General features: G+C 32.2%; 1 protein-coding gene across 2 annotated transcripts in view; it reads right to left on the bottom strand.

The window, feature by feature from the left end:
- Window positions 1-508: 508 nt before the first annotated feature.
- Window positions 509-22,207, bottom strand: part of Cylc1 (cylicin 1) — a 48,223-nt gene continuing 26,524 nt past the window's right edge. Inside the window, exons 3-6 of one of the 2 annotated variants that reach the window (XM_010612860.1) lie at window positions 13,159-13,199; window positions 11,559-11,672; window positions 8,858-10,354; window positions 509-615 (exon numbers count right to left, since the gene is read on the bottom strand). In XM_010612860.1, coding sequence (XP_010611162.1) covers window positions 583-615; window positions 8,858-10,354; window positions 11,559-11,672; window positions 13,159-13,176 — 1,662 coding nt within the window. In that variant the 5' untranslated portion in view covers window positions 13,177-13,199 and the 3' untranslated portion in view covers window positions 509-582. The remainder of the gene's footprint in view (window positions 616-8,857; window positions 10,355-11,558; window positions 11,673-13,158; window positions 13,200-22,207) is intronic. The other variant, XM_010612861.1, reaches the window with a different exon arrangement.

Here is a 22,207-nt window from a genome sequence, read left to right as displayed (position 1 = left end):
AACTTCCATCCTTGAATTTGAATAGTGCTACAGTAATAAAATCTTTGGAGACTCTTGGAGATTGAACAGATACATGAACAATAAAGAGATGAAAATAAGACCTTGGGGTCCAGGTTTTGTTTTGCATAGTTGGGATATCAAGTGTCCCCCCAAAGCTAACATGATAAAGACTTAAATTTCAGCTTGGAAATTGGAAATTTCTATTGGAAATACTATTGGAAATTGGTACATACTTTAAAAAGTTTGGTGTTGTAGGAGATCTTCCAGTAACTACATGAGTACCACTAGAGGAAATTAGGATTTTAACCCCTTCCACCTCCCTATTTCACATTCTGGACATTAACTGAATGATTTTGTTAAGTGATGTGCAGTTATTATGATATGCTACCCTACCCACACCAGAAATATAAAAACTATGAGTGCATCTTGATAAAGTATATGCAAAAACGTAGCCCCTGTTACTCATGGAAGACTTCTTTTTATTTATTACAGATTCACAGAAGTAGGTATGCTCATTTGAGAGTGGTAGCTAGTGCTAGCTGTGGTAAGGCCATTCTGTGAAACCAAGGGCTCAGTTGTTCTTCAAAACAGCTTATGAATCCACACTGCTTCAGGCTGAGAAATGAAGTAGAAGAAATAAAAATTAAAACTTCAATAGTTATAGAGAACTCTTACTGTGTTAAGGACCCCATCAAAACATAAAACGCCATAGATTCAACAGATAGAAAGGAATGTGACAATTACATGTATTATTTCTTCTAAATACAAAGACTCCTGGACTTTACATGAGTTTTAAACAAGTAAAAGTCTCTGAAGATGGATGCAGCCCAAAAATAAACATGTTCAGTGAATTCCCTGTGTGATTCTAATGGCCAGTGAAGAATGAGAATTACTAAGCGCTAGTTCAGTCACCATTGTATGTATAGAAATCTAAGCCCACCATAATGTGTCACATTATTAGTATAAGCTCTCAACATATTTTCTTAACAATTTTAATGTACTAGACCTTTTAACACTGAAAATATGATATAAAACTATATTTTAAAAAACTGATAATAACAACAAACTCTAGCAAAATAATATCAATATTTTCACATGTGTAGTTTTTGTCCAATTGTTTTCATCCTTGCAACATCATAGTATTTTCCTTTGGTTATTTCTCTTAACATTGCAACATTATCTTTTCTCTTTAATTTTCCATGTTATTCTCTAGGCTTCATCATTATCATTTCAATGAATATCTATTATTTTGTTTCATATATTACTAAGCATTTCCTTAATATATATAGTTTCATAAATAACACATATAACATATTTGATATATTTATATAAATAATATATCATTTATATATCATAATATATTTTGTGACATTATTAGATGTTAAATGATCTGTGCTACATACTTTGTTTGCTAACAATCTATAGTCAATGTTTTTCCATGATTTGTTTCTTATATGTATTTTCTGTATAAATTATCTGTTTATATTTTTTTTAAATTGACAAGGGGAAAAATGAGAACCAAGACTTGTCATGTAGGTTGACAAGATCCCAACAATGATGACAAGATCCCATGAGGTACAAGATCCCAACAATGAATGTAACTGTACTGTATCCCTAAAATGTACCAATAAACTCATAAAGCTGAACAATATTATCTGTTTATATTTTTTTTAAATTGACAAGGGGAAAAATGAGAACCAAGACTTGTCATGTAGGTTGACAAGATCCCAACAATGATGACAAGATCCCATGAGGTACAAGATCCCAACAATGAATGTAACTGTACTGTATCCCTAAAATGTACCAATAAACTCAATTAAAGCTGAAAAAAAAAGATCTTGATTTATTCTCTGAAATGTGTCTTTTCACTACCACTGTTAATTTATATGACATTATTCTTTCGTATGTCACTATGGCTCAAGTAAATGGAACAAACTGTTGGCTATATCTGGTAGAAATATATGTAGAAAATTTTCACCTATATATTGTGATTTGGAGGTGCACTGGAAATGCCACATGTTCTGAAGTATTTCACATTATCTCAATGCAAAAGTTTGCAATTCTTTCATTGAAATTTTGACTTAGAAGTTTTTAAGACCTCAGTTAAACTGTAGTTTTTTCTGGAAGAGTAATCAAAATTAAACTCAATGCCATGCCAAGTTACTACCCTGAATGACTGAGAAATAACTATTAGTTGGAAAGGTAGGTGGTAGGATATTTTTAACTTAAGGAAGAATTTTGAGAATGTCCAGAAAATGGAATATTGTCTAAGAAAGACACATTCTGAAAGTGGAGTTTAATATTTATAGTCAGAAGTGAACAAAAATGCATAAAATCTCAAGGTGGGTGAGCAAGAAGGTGGCAACTGGTCACATGATTGCGTTGGTCCCAGAAAATTGACCACACAGCAAGATAGTCATAAAACTGGCAAAAAAGTCTTTCAAAAGTATATGTTTTTTTAAAAATGCACCAGAGAAGTCACTATGGTTGAACTTAGAACTTTGTTTATCTTCTTCCTGCCTATTTTGCAAATTATTATTTCTTAAACTTGTGAGCAGTGTCAGAATATTGCATTGCTGATTTCACGTCCCTAAGCCTTTCAACATACATACTGCAATAGTTTCTCCTGAATTAACATGTTATGTCATCTAGTGTTCCACCTCATGATAAAATTTTGCAGTCTAACTCAATTTGGTGTTATTGGATAGAAAATTCCTTACTCTATATGACTCACAATCTTGCTCATACTTGATGATCTAACTCAAATATCACTTTTTTCACACTTATTGAATAAATGATCTAATTTATAAAAAGGGTCAAATTTAAAATGCATAATGTCCAACTTCACTTTTGTTCATATAACTGCTCAGTGATTCATTCGTTTCTTGCTAATTCACTAACAAATACCGTATTCATTTAATAAACAAGTGTTGGTTACTGTCTGGGGTATTTTAGATATTACTACATTAAACAAGATGTTTTGTCCTCAACTTACTTTCTAGCAGAGGGCCTACACAAACAAAAATCGACATAGTAAACAATCTCAAATTTAAATAACCTAGGCAGGGAGAAAATTCTATGAAAAACATAGATGAAGTAACAATAAGACTGTAAATGTGAGAATTGTTGCAATTTTAAATAGTTTGGTTAGAGTTTTCTCATTAAGAAATTGACATTTGAGTAAGTATGTAAAAATGTGTGACAGTTAGCCATGCAAATATCTGGGGAAAATATTTTAGGTAAAGGAAATGACCAGTGCAAGGAACTTAAGTAAGATACTGAGACAGTCTAGAATCAACAAGGAGACAAATGTAGATGAAACATATGGATAACAGGAAAAGAAGATAAGATATTAGAGATAAGTGAATCACATTAGGACTGTTGATGGTTGTAAACATTTTGTCATTCATTCTGAGTGACATTGTGAGCATTATAAAGTTTTTCCAAGTTAATTGCTTGTCTTCGGTTTCATTCTTTTGATTTTAAGTACTGTACGATGTATTCAGACTTATTGATTAAACTCATACATACAGTGAAATACACCAATTTAAAGTGATTGTGTAAGTTGGTGAGTTTTTATAGATACACACACTTTGCAAACCTCTGCTACATTCAAGATTCTGAACATTTTAAATACTCTCAATGGTTAGATGTAACCATTCATTCCAACTTTTTTTAATACAGGTGTTAGATAATCTGATTTCTACAAAAACATTCTAGTTTCAGTGTTGGGAATATAGTAATGGAAATGTTAAGCACAGCAAAATATCTTAGATTGCTACTGCAGTAATCTAGAGCATGAGAAAGAGTGCATGAGAACAGTATGTTAGAAGTATAGTTTTGGAGTGGAGGTCAGGTTCTAGACATTTTGAAAGTAAGAGCAGAATTCAACAAGATGGCAAAAGAAAAGAAGAGTGTAATGTTCTGTAAACTTTTCTTTGTCTGATCTAACCAAAAACTCTTACAAAACTGATGGGAGTCAATGAAGAAATAGGCAAGAGTGCAAAGGACATAAAAACTGTTTACAGACACAATGGCAGAAAGTTCCCCAAGCAGGGGAAAAGAAAATGACATACAGATAAGTGAGCCATATAAGACTTTCATGATAGAAACAACTACAGAACATTGGAGTAGATGATCTCTACCTCAACCTAATAAAAGTCATCTATGAAAAACCAACAGCCAGTATCATACTAAATTGTCAAAAACTGAAATCCTCCGCAGTAAAATCAGGAACAAGACAAGGATGTTCATAATCATCAGGCTTGTTCACTATAGTTTTGGAAATATTAGCCACAGCAATTAGACAAGAGAAATAAATAAAAGGAATAAACATAGGAAATGAAGAATTATAACTGTCATTATTTGCAGATGACTTCATACCCTCTATAGAAGACACCAAGAACTCCACCAAAAGTCTTCCAGACTTAATAACCAAATTTAGTAGAGTAGCTGGATACTATGTCAACACACAAAACCCAATAGCTTTCCTCTACACAGACAACACACTCACTGAAAAAGGAACTGGAGAAACAATTCCTTTTAAAATAGCATTAAAAATACATAGGAATTAACATAATAAAAGAAATCAAAGATACCTACTCTGAAAACAATAGCACTCTGAAAATAGAGAGCAAAGAGGATATCAGAAAATGGAAAGGTATCCCTTGCTTCTGGGTAGGGAGAACCAACATAGTGAAAATGTACATACTTCCAAAACTGCTATATAGATTCAGTGCAATCTCAATGGAAATTCCAGCAGCATACTTCACAGTCCTTGAGAAAACAACCCCAAAATTCATTTGATATAAGGAGAGACCTACAATAGCAACAGCAATTCTAGGCAATAAAGATAAGGTAGGAGGTATCACAATCCCCAATTTAAAACTATGCTACAAAGATTCTCTGATAAAAACAGCATGGTACAACAAAGAACCAGCCTGGAAGACCAGTGAAATGGATTAGAAGGTGCAGAAGCAACTCCAGACACATTCAGCCACCTCATCTTCCACAAAGAAGCCAAACAACTTCACTGGAGAAAAGTTAGCCTACTTAATAAATGTTGCTGGAAAAATTGGGTTTCAACTTGGCAAAGATAAAAACTAGATCTATATCTCTCACAATGCCCTAAGCTAAAATTAAAATGGATTAAAGATCTAAATACTAAAGTGGAAACACTAAACTGGCTAGAAGAGAGGTTAGGCAGAACTCTTAAATGAAGATATTGGTGTAGAAAAAGATTTCATGAACAAAACCTCAGTTGCATGGGAACTAGCACAAAGAATCAATAAGTTGTATCTCTTCTTGTTAAAAATCTCTGCACAAGCCGGGCGTGGTGGAACATGCCTCTAATCCCAGCATTCGGGAGACTGAGGCAGGAGGATGGCTGTGAGTTTGAGACCAGCCTGAGCCACATAGTGGTTCCAGATCAGTCTCAACTACATCGTGAGGCCCTGTCTCAAAAAACAAAAACAAAACAAAACAAAAATCTTCTGCACAGCAAGAGAACCCTCCAGCAGCCTTAAGAGACAACACACATTGTGGGAAAATATTTTTACCAGCTGTTCCTCAGACAAAGGTCTACTATCTAGAATATATAAAGTGGTTTTAAAAAAGACCTCCCAAATTTAAAGACCCAATAAAAAATGGGAATCTTTAATGAACAGACATGTCTCTGAAAAAGAAGCAAAAGCAGCAAATAAATATATAAAAAAATGTTCAACATCACTGGTCATGGTCATTTAAGAGACGTAAATGAAAACAATGCTGAGATTATACCTATCCCAGAAAGAATGGCTGCTATCATGAAATCAACCAATTACAAATGCTGGCAGGACTGTAGGGAAAAGGAACCCTTCTCCACTGTTGGTGGTCGTGTAGACTGGTGCAATCACTTTTAAAATAAATATGGAGATACCTCATAGAACTAGGATTGGAGGTTCTATTTGATCCAGCTATTCCCCTGCTGGATATTTTCCCAAAAGAATTAAAAGAATCATACCACAGTGATATATGTGCACCTATGTTCATAGTGACTATGTAATAACTAAAACTTGGAAACAGCCCAATTTCCCATCAAGTATAGACTGGATAAAGAAAATGTGGGTTTTTAAAAAATATAAAATTGTGTACAACTCAGACTTAAAAATTAGAAATTGGAGACATTTATTGCTAAATGGATGCACATTGGGCCAAATTGTTAAGTGAAATAAACAGGACAGACTTATAAATACTAAATAGTTTCTCTGGTGTGAGAAACTGAAAGTGTAAATAAAGATCAAAAGATATGATAGATAATGTGAAATAGGAAGAAAAGTGGCAAAGGGGAAGTGGGAAAGGTAGGGGAAAGGAAAGAAGGAAATGTAATTAATATGAGAAAATAAAAAAATGGAAACAAAGTCTTTGTGAATAGGGAGGGTTGGTGGGGTTGAATGGAGGGCAGGGTAATTGGGAAAAATGAGAACCAAGCTATATTATACAAAGGTACAAATTTCTAATGATCAGTGTCATTATATTGTATACCTAAAATGTACCAATAAAATTATTAAAATATTGAAGAGATGGGGACAATCCCCGAAACATAGAGGCATTTGATGTTTGAGAAAAGGACCACAAGCCTTCACTGGTGGAAATATAACCTCTTTAGTAAATGATTCTGAAAAATTTGGATATCCATTCGCAGAAGATTGATTCTAGACCCATATATCTCCTCATATACTAAACTAAAATGTAAATGGATCAATAGTCTGAATGTTAAAAGAGAAACAATATATTGGAAGACAAAATAGGTACAATTCTTAAAGCCCTAGACACAGAGAAGTACTTTCTGAACAGCAAATAATACTAAGAATCAAAAAATGGGATTACTTCAAATTGAAAAGCCTTTGCATAGTAAAAAAAAAAAGCCATCAGAGTGAAGAGACAATGCATAGAATAGGAAAACAATGCCATCTTTTCCTTGGACAGAGAACTAGCATCAAGAATACAAAAATAATAAAAAAATTAAAACACCCGAAATAAAAGACTGAAACTTTAAAGGGGGGTGTGGAATAGATGCAGGATTTGGACAACAAGTGCACATTGATGGAAGAAGAATAACATAAGATCATCAAGGAAGGCTTCTTTAGAGGGAATATTTGAGTTGAAATACTAAGGAAAGGCAGAGTAGGCTTAGTGAATAAAAAATCTGAGGGGAGATAGAGTATTCTCATCACAAGAAAAAGTATATGGAAATGCTTGGAAAAAATTATCTTGGTATGTATGAAAAACAAAATGGACGTTAGTTTTACCAGATCATAAAAGAAAAGGAAAATGCAATGCAAGGTGATTGTGGAAAATAGGTAGGCTCTAGATGATGTTGGCACTGAAAGCCAGTATAAGGAATTTGACTTTTACTCTCATTGCAGTGGAAGTTATTAAAATGTTTTAAACAGTATAAGGATAGGGAAATGAATTGGAAATTTTCACAGTACTATAGGAAAAAATTATAACGATGATGTTGATTGGGTCATTAATGTGATAATGATGAAAATGTAGAAAAGCAGACTGATTTTGTGGTACACTTTTGTCATAGACACATATTTTTTTGTCATAGGCACATCTTATTTAACGATTACATATGAGAAGATAGCAAAATACAAAACATTATAAAATGACCGAGAAGTTTGGAAGAGAAAATATTTTGTACTAGGTTAAAAGCTAGTTGAAAAATGTTAGATTGCAATGCCCAGTAGATCTTACAGTGGGACTTTTCAGTAAGCAGTTAGATATAAGAATGTGAAACTTCTGTGCAAGGGATAGCTTCCTACCTTCCAAGCTCAAGGACCTGAGTTTGATCCCTTGGTACCCCCCCCCCGAAAAAATAGAAGAATGTGAAACTTCATAGGAATATCAGAACCATAGATTAATTCTGTATTTATCAACATGTAAATGGTGTTTAAAATTATTGGATTGTATGAACTCACCAAATGTAGGTTGCACAGTGAGAAGGTTGTGGAAAAAAATCTTAGGTCATCACAACAATTAAGGATGAGGCAGTGTAAAATACAATACATATGACTAAAAACTACCACTGAGTAGAGATAAAAATAGTCAACACATCATAGATTTGAAGTAATGCATGTGTTTCTAGGTGAGAAGTTAGTATAAAATCTGTTATAGACTGAGATAAGAAGGGAAGACAGCCAGTGGATATAGCTAAAAGAGTGCATTTGGTGATCTTCAAAAGATAAATATCAGTGAAGTAGCATGGGTGAAAAAATCTAACAACTATGAATAAATACAGGAAGTTTATTAAGGAGACTTGGCATGAGATAATGGAAGTGGGTTGCTTTTTTCAACAAAAATTAAACCTTGGAGAAATTCTTTTATTATTTCACTTATCTTTCATTAAAAACTCCTTGCGGAAAGTAATCTAGCCATTCAAGGGCCTCTGTGTATTTCTTTTAAACGTCACCTACAATGTATTTTCACTTCTTGCAAGTTGTCTTTCCCACTTCTTACCCATCCATTGACTCAGTCCTAGCTCTTTATACAGTATTTGGGATTTCCCACATAAGAGAAACCATGCAATACTTAAGCTGTGTGTTGGTCTCATAAGTTTTTAACATTTTTTTCAAATATTTTGAGTCACTTTGAAGTACACTTTATCTTTCTTTCTTTCTTTTTTTTTTTATTGAGTTTATTGGTACATTTAGGGATACAGTACAGTTACATTCACTTTATCTTTCTTAATTCTAAGTCTCAAACTTCTCAATATTACAAGAGAACTTTTCAGAGAATGGATACATTTGAAGTTTAAAAAATATATCATTTTACAATCAGATTTGGCCTATAAAACAAGCAGAAGTATACATACCAAAGGAGCATATCTTGGTTTTGGAGGTGGAGTTGGCATACTGCACTTACACAGACGCTTGATCCTAGGTAATGGTAGAAAAGGTTCACAAGGGGGGAGTGGTGGCCTTTCTCTTGATGGAGGAACTCTACCAGTACTTGTTTTTTGCCCTTTTTCACTGAAAGTTGTCTTGTTAGATGACATTCTAGATCCTCTCTTTATTTCAGATATTCCCTTCTTTGAATCTGCTGATGTGGCATCTGAATCATCCAACCTAATTTTTCCCTTTGCTTTATTTAGTGACTTATCAGATTCAGCATCAGTAGATTCTGTGTCCTTCTTTGCTTCCTTCTTTTCCTCTTTCTTTAAACCTTTCTTCTCCTTCTTTGACTCTTTCTTACCCTTCTTTGACCCCAAATCAGACTCGCTTTCAGTAGACTCTGCAGTCTTTTTTGCATCCTTTCTTTTGTCAGCTTTCTTACCCTTTTTTGAATCTCCTTCTGATGTGGACTCAGAACTAGAAGAAGCCGTATCTTTCTTGATGGATTTCTTTTTAGAATCTTTCTTTTCTTTTTTGTCATCTCTCTTACCCTTCTTGGACTCTAATTCAGATTCAGAATCAGTAGGAGTGGTGCCTTTTTTTCCATCTTTCTTCTTGCTGTCTTTCTTTGAAGGTTTCTGATCCTTCTTTGCACCTTTTTTTGTATCCTTTGAGTCTCCAGATTCAGCATCAGTAGATTCTGCCTCCTTTTTTGAACCTTTCTTTTTGTCATCTTTCTTTGAAGGTTTCTTATCCTTCTTTGCATCTTTCTTTGCATCCTTTGAATCTCCAGATTCGGCATCTGAGCTCTTCTTTGTGTCTTTCTTTGCAGGCTTCTTTGAATTGTTGTGTGAGTAATTGTTTAAACGTAAATCAAAATCCATGGATTCACCAACAGTCTCCTCCAAATACATCATTACACTGACATTTGAAGTATTTATTGAATAAGTCTCAGATTGGCTATCAGAATTTTTCTTAGAGGTATTAGAATCTTCACTGATATTGTTCTTTCTACATATGGATTCTGGATCCGACTCCTTGGAATTATCTGAATTTGTCTTACAATTTGGAACAGTTTTTGACACTAATTTCGAATCTTTGAATACTGGAATTGTTTCTAATTTGCACATTGTCTTCTTAATCTGTTCACTTTCATTTAATGATTTTGATGGATTTTTATCTCCTTTATTTCTTCTTTGAGGTTTATCATCTTTGATTATTTTTTTGGATTTTGGATTTGTCCCATGTAGATCTGTTTTTTTCTTAGAGTCTTTCTTCAAAGCTGCTTTTTTATCATTTGTGAACTTCTTAGTTTCTGCCTCTATAGGATGAATTTGGGAAGAATAAGGATGTCTAGATGGAGCTTGCATTTGGAAAGTTAGGCAAACGGATGGCCATTGAAATACAAATTTTACAGAATGCCTTATCCATATATGAGCTGGCTTCTGGACTTTCTCTATTTCTGTATTGACTTGCTTCTGTAAAGATTAGATATAGTAATGATAAGTAATGATAAGTAATTGTGAATGAGTAATGTTATCTCTATTTAAAATAGGTTACTTTTCATAAGCACCTATTCCATTTAAAATTGGATAATCAGTTTTTCTTTGTCAAAGTTTTATTTGTGTGTATATGTGTAAGATCTACAGTGGAAATGACTTTAGTGGAAACTTTATAGTACCCTTGATTCATATTAGGATTTGAGCAGACTCACAATGATCTATTATATTCTAGGGCTTGTACATACAGTCAACTGTTGGCTTATTTTGGCTTTGAAACTCTACTTGGAAAACTTTGCACATCTTTCACCTCAAAATTAGCCAGAAAGATATGATCCCTTTAAAGTTTCTAATGACAATTCATGTGATAGTTTCAGTCTTCAGGCCTAACCTATTTTATGTTGCTCTAAGGTTGTTTGACCAGACTGAGAGAACTTAATACAACACTCTAAAGTAGAGCAAAAAACAAGGACACAAAAAGAAAACAAATGAATATTTGATCTAAGTTAATTTGTGTAACAGTAGTGTAATTTATTGGCAAATGTTTGTCAAATCCAGTTGTAATCAGGACCACAAAGAATGATTTTATATTTCCTTCTTCTAGTCTTTCAACTCTGACTAGAGACTCTAAAAATGAGATGTTTATATGGAATTGAAGAAGAAACATGAAGAGAAGTGTATAACCTGAACAATACAGAAATGATGCATGTCCCTTGCATTGAATGCAACATTGTTTGGAAGATGTTTTCAAAATTTTTGAAATCAAAATGGAGAGCCCATATATGCTATTTTTCTTTATGCTAATTAATATTATTACTCTATTTTATAAATGCGGTACAAATGGAATCTATTATTGTAGAGTATCCTCAACTTCGTATTAAAGCAAATGGTTTGGCCCTGAAAACAAGATTAACTCCTGCTCTAAGATTCAAATTTTAAATCTTTCTCCAACTGGTAAACATTGCCCATTAGTACTACTAGTTGCAACATTAGTCTCTCTAGTTTGGTTATATAATGCTATATAATGAATTTGAAGGGGCATATAAGATGCAAATAAATTTGAGTCTGAAATAAGTGGAAACAATCTAAATTGTATAGTAAAATCAAAATTATATGAACCTTCTTTATATTTATGTATAATGTACCAATTTAAACAGTTTACATCTAAATTTTCAATACTTACAGGAACTGTGATTTCTAATTCTCCAAGTCCTGATCTCTCTTTTCTATCTGGCATGGGTGGTTCCGGAAATGTCAAAGAGTTCTTGATTGCATAATTTTCTGCTAGTTTCACGGACTAAAATGAGATAAGATAGTAAGCAACTTAAAATTAACAACTAGACTTTCATTAGCCTTTAAATATTCTTAAATGAGAAATATATCATTTAAATTCAACTGTTGTAATTCAAAATATAGCTTCTTTGATGTTTGTAGTTAATTTGTAGAGCAATTAGTGAAAATAAAATCCTATTTAACATGGAATGTTTAAAATAGTATTTGTTATTTTATTTTCTATATCAAGTCAATATTTATGGAATTATTAAACCACAATTTAAAATATTATAATCAAACATAAAGAATGAAAAATAGAGAAATATTCACTGTCCTATTAAATTACTCCTTTATCTTCTGTGTCTTTGATCCTTTTTATTATATTGTTTTGGTTAGATTGATGGTAATATGATCATTTATTCTGTAGTCCCAATAATAACCAGAACAATGTTGAGCATAACTAGCAAACATTTTGATAGGTTAAGTCTGAGTGCATATATTAGCTCCTTTTTAAATTCAGTTTCATCACTAGCCACAGAATTTAAGGCCACAGATCTAATTCAGTTCTTGAAATTCTATTTACAGAGAGACATACACATACTTGAGGACATATACATGGAATAATCAAGAAGACCAAACTATATCTATCAAATGTGTCAAAAGAGGACCTGAAGAAGAAACTCAATATAATGATTCTGGAGATGGGGAGATTAACAAGAAATGATGATTTCATTCAGTTGTTTAAAAAACTATTATATGAGGGAGTAGCGGTAATAATAACAGTATATGTGCAACTGCTAACACTCATGTAATAATTGCTACATGTCAGACTATATTCTAAGTACAATATAGATGTTGACTCATTTAATCCTTACAAAATTCTTTGAGTTGGATAGTACAATTACCTTCATTTTACAGATGCTAAAAAATGAGACACTAGCAGAGGTTAATTTGCTCCAAATCATAAAGCTAGTGAGTAACATAGTTAAGATTTACATACCCAATCCATATTCTAAATCACAGTGCTACAAACTTCTTTTCATAATTTCTGAGTGAAAATTAGAGGAAATGGGCAAAGTGGCATCATTGTGGGCATATTTCCACTCACTATAGTAAGGGTAACTTTCCTAAAGTTGCACCGATTCAACAAATATACTTTTTAGTAACTACTTTGATCTGTCTGCATTTTCCATTTTGCATTTTATAATGATTAAGTTTGAACAAGGAGATCTTTTATGAGGACAGTTGATTTATATCATGAGGAAGAAGAAACAATAAATCTATTTTAAATGTGATAATACAAAACCATATCACAGTTAGACATATTTTACACACATACATGAACACATAATGTTATATATATTGATATTCACATATTCACATTTACTAATTTTATCAGCAATTCAAAGTAGTTTTTAGTTTGTGAGATTTAACACATGATACTAATCATTGGTTATTACAGTTACTTTCAAATGTTAGAAACATTGAACTTCAAACACTAAAATTCTTACCTGAAATGGAGTTAACATACGTTGGGATGTTTACTTCTTGTCTGTTAAAAAGAAAATACTTTAATTGAATTTATACTATGGGTAAGAATAGCCACTGTAATTATGAATTATCATTCAATAGCAACACTAAAATTTTTTCTCAAATGGTTCTTAGACAAAAAATCACCATAAATCAATACAGTGAAATGCATGTATATTTAAGTCACTTCTAACTTCTCTTCCTGGAATAAAGCCTGATAAGTAATCATAATTAAGCACCTATTAACTTATTTATGAAAACCTTTTTAAAAATAATGAAATAAAATATTTAATGCACCAGTCTCAACTGAAAGTTAAAAAAACTATTTTTTTCACAATATAAAAATGTCTGAGAATTGCTCCCAGATCCATAGAGAAGAATGTCTTAGGTTAGAACAACTGCTCAGAATGCTCATGAAATTAGAAAATTCCTAAATTTTTGAGATAGCTCGTTAGTGCTTTTTCAAAGAAAATTAAAGACAATCAATGTATGACTACATTAAATCAATAGAGCTACAGCACTAGAAACTTAATAGTTCAGAAGTCTGCATTCCTGGCTGGAATACCAACTTCATAACATATAGATATTTTGTATCTGCCTTGCATTTGTGCTCCTTTCCACAGTCAAATATTATCTTCCTACAGTTGAAAGTTATATTTTCTAAACTATTCTGCATAACCTTTAACTGGTAAACAATTTAGAGGCTATCAACTCAATATATTGCATGCATAATTCATAGTGCATCATAAATCATACATTGAGATAAAACATTTTCTAGAGATGAAGTGCCATATATAAGCTAAAGTAAAGGACAAATATACTGTTGTCTTTAAATTAGTATTTTGCCCATTTACTTTTTTTGCCTATTCATTTATTTTTAATGTGTTTACTTTATATTTATATTTAAGTCTAACTTCTCAATTTTTGTGTACTGTTTGTTCAGCCCTTTTTTCCTTTACATACAGATTCAAATAAATGTAAGCATATTAAAATAAATGGGCTAAATGGTCATTGTAGTCTCAGCACTCAAGAAGCTGAGGCAGGAGGATCACTGTGAACTCAAGGATAACCTGGGCTACACAGTGAATTCAAGGCCAGTGTTAACTACTGCAAACACACACTAATGCATAATAAGTTATGGAAGTGTAAGACAAAAGTAAACAATAAATGTGTTAATCTAACAGGAAAAACAATTCTGAACTTCTATATATCAGTTGACATATATTCAAATATTTAAACCAAAAAATTACAAAACTAAATTTGTGAGATGCAAACTCAGCTAAATAGATGGAGATTTTTATCTTATTGTTTAGTGGACTAAGAGGCAAAATAATACATCAGTAGAAATATAAAAAAATGTGTATGGAAAAACATAGCATAAAGACATTGAAGCAAACAACTGCATTGTGCATATCCTTTTCATGTTCACATAGAACACTTGATCATAGAAGAAAGGTGACTACATATTGGACCATGAATCAAGTCTCAATATGTATCAAATTATTGAAATAGTATGGCATAATTTTGATAAACAGTTTAATGAATCAACAAGTCAAGAACAAAAATATAAATTCCTCACATATTTTAATATTAAGTATATAATCTAGGTATTCATTTAAGTATGTTTTATGGTGTATCTTATTGTCTGTTTGGAAAAAGTTCCATTTGTTACTGAGAAAAAAAATTGTTTTTTCTTTTTGGATGAACCAGCATGTACATATAGTATCTGTCGAGCCCATTTTTTCAACTGTGTGGTTTAATTCAAATATTTCTTTGTTTATTGTTTTTGTCTTGTTGACCTGTCTATTTGTGAGTGTTAATGCAGTCCCCAAATGTGATTGCATTGGCATCTACCTTTTTGTTTATGTTCGGTACTTTTTGTTTTATAAAGTTCATTGTATCAACATTTTTGCATATATATTTATGGTGATAAATATATTATGAGTGATAAAATACACTACCACATAATAAAAGGCCAGGATCTAAAAATTTTACCACAGAGTTCTATAAAAACTTCAGCATAGATATAGAGGCACTATTTATCACGACCTTCTATGAATTTGAAATGGAAGGAGAGCTTCAATCTCATCGTAAGAAGCCAACATTAACTTCACAACAGAACAAGATCATGACTTAAGAAAAAAAGAAAACCACATGACAAAACTGCATGAACATAGATGCCAATATCATCAACAATACATTGAAAAAAATGAATGCCAAATGTCCATACATTATCTCCAAGTTGTATTCATTGCACAAATGCAGGGATGGTTCAACATGTGCAAATCAAGAAATATAAAATATCACATAAACAGAAACAAGCACAGTAGCCAGCCATGGTGGTGCACACCTGTAATCCCAGCATTCAGGAGGCTGACGCAGGAGGATTGCTATGAGTTTGAGACCAGCCTGGGCTACATATTGAGTTCCAGGTGAATCTCAAGTACATAGTGAGACCCTGTCTCAAAAAACAAACAAACAAAAAAGCAAACAAACAAGCACAGTAATCACATGATCATCTCTATAAATTCATAAAACACCTTTGACAAAATCCCACATTGATTTATGATCAAAAACCTGAAAAAAAAGACATAGAAGTACTTTATATTTATCTGATAAAAGGCACTTATGAAGAACTCATAGATGATATCCTACAAAATGGATAAAAACTAAAAGTATTTCCTCTAAAATCAGAAGCAAGAAATCCATATAAACTCTCACAAATCTTGTTGAATATAGTACTCAAAACATTATCCAGAGAAATAAGGAAAGAAAAAGAAATAAAATGGTATGAAGAAGAAAAGAAGTAGTCAAAAGTACCCTGATTTATAGATGACATAATCCCTTACATAAAGGGCCTAAAAATCTCCACCAAAAGACTCAATACTAATAAACAAATTCAGTATACAAATTAATGCATAAATATAAATTTAATAACTAAGCCAACAATGAACCAACTGAAATTAGGAAAACAACTCTATTCTTAAAGTTTCAAAAATATTATCTAGGACTTAGGCTAATCAAGATAGTAGACTACATTTAAAGCGGAAACTATAGTACTCTGCAAATAGAGATTCAAGATGACAATAGAAAAGGAAAAGATAACCCCCATTACTAGTTAGGCAAAATCAATGTTGTCAAAATGGACATATAACCTAAAATGATATTTAATTCTAATAAAATCCCAATCTAAATAAACATTCTTCACAGAACTAAAAAAGAATTCCTAAAATTTTCATGAAACCAAAAGAGACTCAGAATAGCCAAAACAACCCTGAGCAATGAGAGCAAAGCAGGAAGTATCTCAAACTCATATTTTAATATATAGTACAAAGATAAATTGGATTTAGTTATTAAATACAAAAGTCTTTAGGTGGATTTTTTGGGGTCTTCAAAAAACTTCTATATTTAGTAATCAAATTCAATCACATAACTGGATAAAAAGTCAACACTCAAAAATCAATAATATTCCTGTACTTAAATAACAAACTCATTGAGAGGAAATTGGGGAAACCACAAGTTTCACAATATCATTGAAAAAATGAGCTACCTAGGAATCAATTTAACAAAGGAAGAAGATATTTACACTGAAAATTACAATACTCTGAAAAGGGAGATCAAAGAGAATATAAGAAAATGGAAAGATTTCTCTTGCTCTTGAATAGAAAGACCCAACATAGTGAAAAAGTCCATACTCCAAAAACCGTCATACAGATTTAATGCAATACTAATCCAAGCACCAATAGCATACCTTGAATAATTAGAGAAAACAACTGTAATATTCATTTGGAACTAGAAGAGACTTGGAATAGAAAAAATATTCTAGACAACGAAGGCAAGGCAGGGGGCATCATAATCTCTGACTTGAAATTATTCTATAAAGCTAATGTGATAAAAACAGCATGGTACTGGCAAAAAACAAAACAAAACAAAACAAAAAGCATGCCCAAGAATCAATGTAACAGATTAGAATATTCCAATAAACTCCAAGCAGACTCAGCCAACTTATGTTCAACAAAGTAGCCAAAAACTTCCACTAGAAAGATAGCCTCTTTAATAATAAATGGTGCTAGAAAAAGTGGTTTTCCAAATGCTAAAGACTAAAACAAGAGCCACATCTCTCTCCACACACTAAACTAAAATCAAAATGGATCAAAGTTCTAAATATTAAAACAGAAACACTAAACCAGCTGGATGAGATAAAAGGTAGAACACCTGAAGATATAGTTGTAGGCAAAGACTTTATGAACAAAACCCTGATTATATATGACCTATAACAAAGAATGAACAACTGGAATCCCTTAAATTTAAAAACATATTGCATAGAAAAATAATCACTAATAAAGTGAGGAGACAACCAACACAATGGGAAAAATATTGCCAGGTGTTTCTCAGACAAAGGACTGCTATGTAGAGTATATAAAGTGCTCAAAAATCCTACTGTTCCTCAGACAAAGTACTCTTATCTAGAATATATAAAGAACTCAAAACAACCAGCGCCCCCCCAAAGATAAAGACCCAAATCAAAAATGGGCATGGGAAATGAACAGACATTTCTCAGACAAAGAAGTAAAAGCAGCAAGTAAATATATGAAAAAAATGTTCCACATCACTGGTCATTGGAGAGATGCAGATGAAAACAGTACTGAGATTCCACCTCAGTCCACATAGAATGGCTGCTATCAAGAAATCAAACAATAACAAATGTTGACGGGGTTGTGGGGTAATGAACCATTCTCCATTGTTGGTGAGAGTGCAGACTGGTGCAGCCACTATGGAAATCAATATGGAGATACCTCAAAGAGCTGGGACTAGAGGTTCCATTTGACCCAGCCATCCCTTTGCTGGGTATCTCTCCAAAAGAATTAAAAGAATCATATCACAGTGATATATGCACACATGTTTATAGTGGCACAGTTTGTAATAGCTAAAACTTGTAAACAGCCCATTTGCCCTTCAGTTGGAGACTGGATAAAGAAGATGTGTTTTTTTTTTTAATAAAACTGAATACTATTCACCCATAAAGAATGATAAATTAGATTCATTCACAGGAGAATGGATACATATTGAATATATACTCCTAAGTGAAATAAATAAGTCACATATGTGTAAATATCAAATAGATTCTCTGATGTGAATAAACTATAATAGTAGAAAAGATTCTAATGATATAATTGACAATGTGAAATAGGAAGAAAGGGGCTATAGGTGTAGGGAAAAAGGGAAGGGTTGGGCAAGGGTAGTAAGGGAAAAGAAAAAATATGAGAAAATGAAAAAAATGGAAATGAAGTGTTTGTAAATTGGGAGGGGAGGAGGGGGTGAAGGGAGGGCAGGGACAAGGGGAAAAATGAGAACCAAGACCTATCATGTAAAGGTATAAGATTCCAATGATGAATGTAACTGAACTGTATACCTAAAATGTACCAATAAACTCAATGAGAGAGAAAAAAATAAAAAAAATTTAAATTTTATTGGTACATTTTAGGTATACAGTACAGTTACATTCATCATTGGGTCTTGTACCTTTACATGACTTATCTTGGTTCTTATTTTTGCCCCATTCCCAGACCTGCGTTCACCCCTCCAACCTTCCATGTTTACAAACACATTGTTTCCATGTTTTCCCTTTTCTCATATTTTTTCTTTTCTAAATTTAAATATCCAATCCAAAAATGGGCATCTGAAATGAATTGACTCTTCTTAGATAAAGAAATAGAAATAGTAAATATATGAAAAAATGTTCAATTTATGTAGAGAGATGCAAAATAATACAACACTGAAATTCCATCACATTCCAGAGAGAATGGCTATTATAAAGAAATCAATAACAAATGCTGATGGAGTTGTGGGGAAAAAGCAAAACTTCTCCACAGTTGGTAGGATTGTAGACCAGTACAAACTCTGTGGAAATGAGTATGGTGATTCCTAAAAAATATAAACAAGAAGTTCCATTTAACCCAAATATTTCTCTTCTTGTAATCTTCTCAAAAGAATTAAATGCATCATACCACAGCAATTTTTCCACACTCATATTTATAGCAGTACAGCTTGTAATAGGTAAATCCTGTAAGAAGACTAAATGCCCATCAACTGATGAATGAATAAAGATGCTGTTTTATAAAATGTACAATGGCGTACTACTCAGCCATAAAGAAGGTTAAAATTGAGGTATTTTGAGGTAAATGAATGCACCTTGAGACTACACTCTTGATTTCAAAAATCAGACACATATGTGCAAATATCACATTGTTTCTTTGGTGTGAAAACCAAAAATGAGAACCATATTGTGTAATAAATATTGTGAAATAGTAAAAAAATATTCAAATGGTAAGGAGAACTAGGGAAGGAGGAGGGGTAGAGAAATAAATGGCAAAGAAGGAAAATTGAATCAAATTTTTTGAAATAAGTAGGGATTGAAGGGGTGGGAGGAGAATGAAAAAAAAGAATTAGGATATATCATGTACAGAAAAAAATTTCCATGATGAATGTGACCAATATGTATATCTAAATTGTACAAATATATATGATTAACTAAAAAAGCTAAAGTGATAAAAACAGTATGGTACTGGCACAAAAAAGAGATATGTGGATCAATGGAACAGAATTGAGGGTGAAGAAAAAAAATAGGCAATTTAGTCATCTTGTCTTTGACAAAGGTGTCAAAAATATATGCTAGTAATGGTGTAGGGGAAGTGGGAAGGGTAGGGGAAAGGAAATAAGGTAAAAGAAAAAAATCTGAATATACCTAGACATTTAGGTCAGGCCATGCTAACTAAGACTCTAGAACCTCCCTTGCAGACCCAGACTCCAGAACAAACCCACGGACATAGGCTCCAGGCTACTCACTTAGTAACTGTCAGGGCCTTCCAGCACCTGAAAGTACCCAAATACTCATGTTCAAAGTTTGTTCCTGTGAATGCAGGTTGCAGAACAGCTCATGGAAACCAGGTTAGAAGCCTGCTTCCATGGACCCAGACCCAGTACTCATCCACCTGCTGTCCCAGACAGCTGGTCACCCTGCATGAAGAGTCCGGTAGAAATCCTTTGTGTAGATCAGGAAAGAAGACCTGTCCAGAATCTTTTGCTGGTGAAAGGCTTCCAGTATGAAAAGCATTCTATAAAGACTAGAATGAGTGTATATTTTTAAAATTTGTAGACATCAATAAATAGCCATAAAGCTCATGAACAATCATAGAAATATGAAAACATCAAAGAAACAAAAGAAAATGATGATAACCAACCCTAAACCTAAACATTTATAAACTTTCTAAAAAATAATTGAAAATAATGATTGCTAGAAGCTCATTGTGATAGGCAACTGAGCAAAATAAGGAAAACAATACTCAAATATAAATATAAATAATAAGAAAACAGGTTTTAGCTAAAGAACACTATGAAAATTGATAATTCCACAGACAGCTTCAACACTTGACACATTCAAGGAAAATTAAAAAAAAATAGAATGATTAGAGAAGACAAGCCATATAGAATTAGGAATCAGAGAAATAGGAAAGAAAAACACTGAAAAAAATCAGAACCAATGAAAATATGGGAATATCAATAAAAATTGAAAATTGTTTTTTTCCAGAAAGAAGAGAAAGAGAAAGAAAATTAATTAAAGAAAAATGACAGAAAACATCTCATATCTAGAGAGGAAAGCAAATATCTAGGCTTATGAAGAACAATTTCAAAAAGATTAAATAGAAATAGCTTTTTATCAAGACTCATGCAATCAAATTCTCAAAGGTCAAAACTAAAGAGAAAATTTCAAAAGTAGCAAGAGAAAAGCAGTTAATCTTAAGGATTCCATATGGATTTTCTAGTAGAATTGAAGAAATCATAATGACAATCAGAAAACATTTGAACGATATTTGAAATATCAAAAAGAAAATTATGATAATTAGATACTTGTGGAATTCAAAGGTCTGAGAATAAATTGTAACCTTAAGTTCATATATTAGGAAAAGGAGATGTTAAAAATATAAGACCTAAGTACGAATTCTAATGAGGTAGATACAGAATAGAAAATTAAAGCTAAAATATATAGGAAAATAATACAAGTAGAAATAAAAGAAAGATAAAGTGTTTATGTTAATCAATTGAAACATTTAGATGAAATAGACAAATGTATTCTAATCAAAAATACAAAATGGTGGAAAAAATTCCAGAGTGGTGAGCAACAACAACTCAGACGTTTTGAGATTCAGGACATAGACACTGGGATATAACTTGAGTAATTCATATGTATCTATGAATATGTCCATTACTTCTGATTTTTCCTTCTTAAAGCAGTACAGGTTCTCAAAGTAGGTACAGGTGATCTTCAGAATTTCTGTCTGATCTATTGTGACTTTACCCTTTTCATTCCTAATTGCATAAATTTGAGTCTTCCCCCCCTTTTTAATAATGTTGACTAAGTATTTGTCTATTCTATCCAGTTTTTCAAAGAACCAACTGTTTGATATATTGACTATTTGTACTGTATTTAGTCTCAGTTGCATTAATTTATGCTTTGATTTTTAGACTTTTCCTCACACATGCATTGGCTTTATCTTGTTCTTTTTATTCTAGAATCTTGAGATTCAACATTAGATTTTTTATTTTCCCCACAATGTTTTTCTTGTGGGAATTTTCCTCATAGGATTGCTTTGACTGTGTCCCATAAGTTCTGGTATGTTGTATTGATTTTATCATTTAATTCTTCTTTGATTTTATCTGTGACCCATTAGTTTCACAACATGGTGTTATTTAATTTCCATCAATTTATGTACTTTTTGTGGTTTCTTTTATCATTGATTTCTAATTTCATTGCAGTATGATTTGATATGTATGGGATAATTTCAATTCTTTTGTATTTTCCTAAGAATATTCTATGAGATAATATGTGATCTATTTTATAGAACATCTTGTTGCTGCTGAGAAGAATATATACTCTCTTGATGTTGGGTGAAACCATGTAGATATTTACCAAGTACATTTTTTCAAAGGTTTGCTTCATATTTCTTTGTTTATTTTTTCTCTTGTTATCTA

The sequence above is a fragment of the Fukomys damarensis genome, unplaced genomic scaffold, assembly GCF_012274545.1.
Source record: "Fukomys damarensis isolate Sample0158 unplaced genomic scaffold, DMR_v1.0_HiC HiC_scaffold_39, whole genome shotgun sequence".
Taxonomy (NCBI): domain Eukaryota; kingdom Metazoa; phylum Chordata; class Mammalia; order Rodentia; family Bathyergidae; genus Fukomys; species Fukomys damarensis.
The sequence above is the reverse complement of the archived record's forward strand: the minus strand, read 5'-3'. Positions and strand labels throughout refer to the sequence as shown.